This window comes from Sinocyclocheilus rhinocerous, unplaced genomic scaffold, assembly GCF_001515625.1.
Source record: "Sinocyclocheilus rhinocerous isolate Xijiao unplaced genomic scaffold, SAMN03320098_v1.1 scaffold1046, whole genome shotgun sequence".
Lineage (NCBI taxonomy): Eukaryota > Metazoa > Chordata > Actinopteri > Cypriniformes > Cyprinidae > Sinocyclocheilus > Sinocyclocheilus rhinocerous.
The window spans coordinates 212,727-215,896 of record NW_015646218.1 but is presented as its reverse complement, the minus strand read 5'-3'; the positions used below and the strand labels follow the sequence as shown (position 1 = coordinate 215,896).

At 37.1% G+C, this 3,170-nt stretch overlaps 1 protein-coding gene across 2 annotated transcripts in view; it reads left to right on the top strand.

Annotated features, from left to right (window-relative positions):
• Window positions 1-3,170, top strand: part of LOC107707164 (sister chromatid cohesion protein DCC1-like) — a 42,313-nt gene that overhangs the window by 7,621 nt on the left and 31,522 nt on the right. The window contains exon 9 of one of the 2 annotated variants that reach the window (XM_016511084.1): window positions 870-999. The exons of the other annotated variant lie outside the window; for it this stretch is intronic. Within the exon in view, the coding sequence (XP_016366570.1) occupies window positions 870-981 (112 nt within the window). The 3' untranslated portion in view covers window positions 982-999. Of the gene's footprint in view, window positions 1-869; window positions 1,000-3,170 lie in introns of those variants that run through there. 2 annotated transcript variants of the gene reach the window in all.

The window sequence follows — 3,170 nt, the reverse complement described above, 5'->3', positions numbered from 1 at the left end:
GTTGTCCGCTGGCTGCCGTCGCATCATCCAAGTGGATGTTGCACACTGGTGGTGGTTGAGGTGAGACCCCCCCCACATGATTGTAAAGCGCTTTAGGTGTACAGAAATACACAATAAAGCGCTATATAAATGCCTCATTCATTCATTCATTCAAGAGCTGACGAAAAATAGGTTTTTTTGAAGATGGTCAAAGAATCAGCTGCTCGAATTGAGATAGGCAGGTCATTCCACCAGCTTGGAACAGTCCAGGTAAAGGTCCTTGAGATTGATTTCGTGCCTCTTTGGGATGGTACCACAAGGCGTCGTTTACTTGCAGAACTGGTCTGTGAAGCTTAGCTGATCATCAATCACAACTCCAAGGTTCCTGGCTGTCCTAGAAGGACTTAAGGTTGACGAACCTAGCTGTATAGAGAAGTTGCGATGAAGTGCTGGGTTGGCTGAGACCACAAGCCGTTCTGTCTTCGGAAGGTTGAGTTGAAGGTGGTGAGCACTGAGCCCTGAGGAACCCCAGTAGCAAGAAGTTGTGACTTAGAAACCTCCCCTTTCAAACATTTCCAGATAAGGATACAACTGGGAAATAAAAGTTGTACTGAGAAAAACGCGTCTCAAATGCTTTAAACAGCAGATGTGTCTGTCAAGCGCCTGACAGGACAAGCTGTGTCATATGCATTTTTTCCACTGAAATGCGTTATTCCATTCATAGCGCACAGATGCGATTAATTGATAATCAAATTTGTTGATTATTTTCATTAACGATTATAATATAATATAAATAGTTGCAACTGCATTTTTTGTTTTGGAGAAGCTGACATAGACCCTACAATAAGTTTTACAGACACAGCCCTCAACCGATTGTTTTTCTTCAACAGAGATCTCTGTGGAGAGAAGCAGACCACTGGAGCTCTCCTGACAAAACATGCACGTTCATCTGTGCAAAATGGTGTTAAGGTCTACAATTCAAGAAGGCCTGTGTCAAATTAACATTAAAAGTCATTGTAAAGCCACTGATTGTTGCCTTATATGTTGTCAAAAATAATAAACATTAAATATTGTTATACTGTGTATCTTAGTGTGGATTATTTTTACACTTTTGACACATGAAGCCTTAATATTACTCTTTTACTGTTTCTTTATGTTAGCTTTCAGGACTAACCTGTATGCAACATGGAAATATTACTATTTTCCAGTTTATGTTCCCCCCTTTTTTAATTTCTTGTGTGTACTGAATATATTTTGCTTTGATTGATAAATCATATAAGTTTTTTGATCATGCCAAAAGGCGCATCCATAACTTAAGACTTTTTTTATCAAATGTTTATTTGCTAAAAATAATCACATTACAGGTTTAAAAGCCTGCATTACAATATAATTCGAAATGGGGAAAAAGTTTTGTGTTCTGTTTAAGTTCATTGTATAAGTTCTTTCAAAAATCTCATGGCATGACCCCTTTAAGTGTTAGTTTAATTTAAGGGAGTTATGTAAATATCACAATTGTAGAAGAAAAAGAAATGTAAAAAAAAATAATAATAGTGAGTTGAGCAGTAAAAATGAAGGTTAGAGACAGAACTGTAAGAAGGGGGCAGCGGAAAGTAGATTAACTGAGATGAAGTGTGAAAAGAATAAAACTTGATTAATGTTGTTGCAGTTGAAAGGTAAAATAATACTATTTATACAACTAGTAAGTGCTAAACTGCTGTTAGGTTTTGATCTGAGAGTCTATAAAGAACTCTTCTGGACGTGAGTTCTGGAATGAGTACTGAAAGAAAGAAAATGCAGACAAAATTCTGAATTGTATTAATTTATTTTTTCCACACCTGACCTCACCATACCATCATTGTCATTCTACTAGGTTTTCCTGTGTCAATTCTACCTTAATATTCTATTGAACAGAATTGCAGAAGTTGCAAAACTGTCTTGTACTCTGCAAAAGTTGATTTTAACTTGTTGTGAAGAAGACCAACCAAAGTGGTGGAAATCTCTGAAACATCAGTAACAATCATAATTTTCTGTGTTTCTCAAATCTAGAATGCAGTCATTACATTTATGTTGCATTTATACTGGTGAGAAAATAGACACAAAAAAATATATCTTTACACTTTTTTGTACTATACAGTATATGTTTCTTTGTTTGCTTGTTATTGAGCAAGTATTAAGTGAAATTATATTTATTTAAATGTTTCAGATTTGTTAAATATTTTGTTTAACATGTTAATGTTTTCACAATGTGAAAGGTCACAATATGTTAATGTGTGAAAATATGTATATATGGTCTGGAAGAGAATTGCATTTACATTTATTCATTTAGCAGACGCTATTATCAAAAGAAACTTACAATTGAAGAATACAACAAGCAATTCACCATAAAGAGGCAAATAATCACAGGAGGTGCTTGTAATACAAAGTTTCAGACATTGTTCAGATTAGTACAAGTACTAGACGGGGGATTAAGGAAAGAGAAAGCAAAGTTTTTTTTAAATTTATTTATATTTTTTTATGATGCAGTCAAATATTGACGAACGAGATTCAGCATTCCAGATGGGGGTGGGAAGATCATTCCACCAGCCAGGAACGGTGAACAAAAATGTTTTGTAAAGTGATTTTGTGCCTCTCTGTGATGGTACCACAAGGCGTTGGTCACTTGTAGATCTCAGGCTTGATGGGGTAATTGTTGATGAACCTAGCTGAATGGTGAAATCATGCTGTAGAGTCGGAGTGGCAGGGAAAACGAGAAGCCCAGTCTTTGCCAGGTTGAGCTGAAGGCGGTGCTTTGGATACCTCCCCTTCCCAGGCCACCCTGAAAGACCTACCTATGAGGTAGGATTCAAACCAGCGAAGTGGGATCCCTGTGATGCCCAGTGATGAGAGGGTGGAAAAGAGGATCTGATGATTCACAGTGTCAAAAGCAGCAGCTAGATCCTAGAATGAGAATGAGAACTGATGATTTGGAAACAGTTTTCGCAATCCACAAGGCTTCAGTGACTGACAGTAATGCAGTCTCAGTTGAATCGCTGAAACCTGACCGGTTAACGTCCAGTTGGTCATTCTGTGAAAGAAAAAGTGATACCTGGTTGAAAACAACTCGTTCAAGTGTTTTCACTATGATTGGAAGGAGAGAGACAGGTCTGTAGCTATCTACAAATGAAGTGTTTAATGTAGGTTTTTTGAGCTGT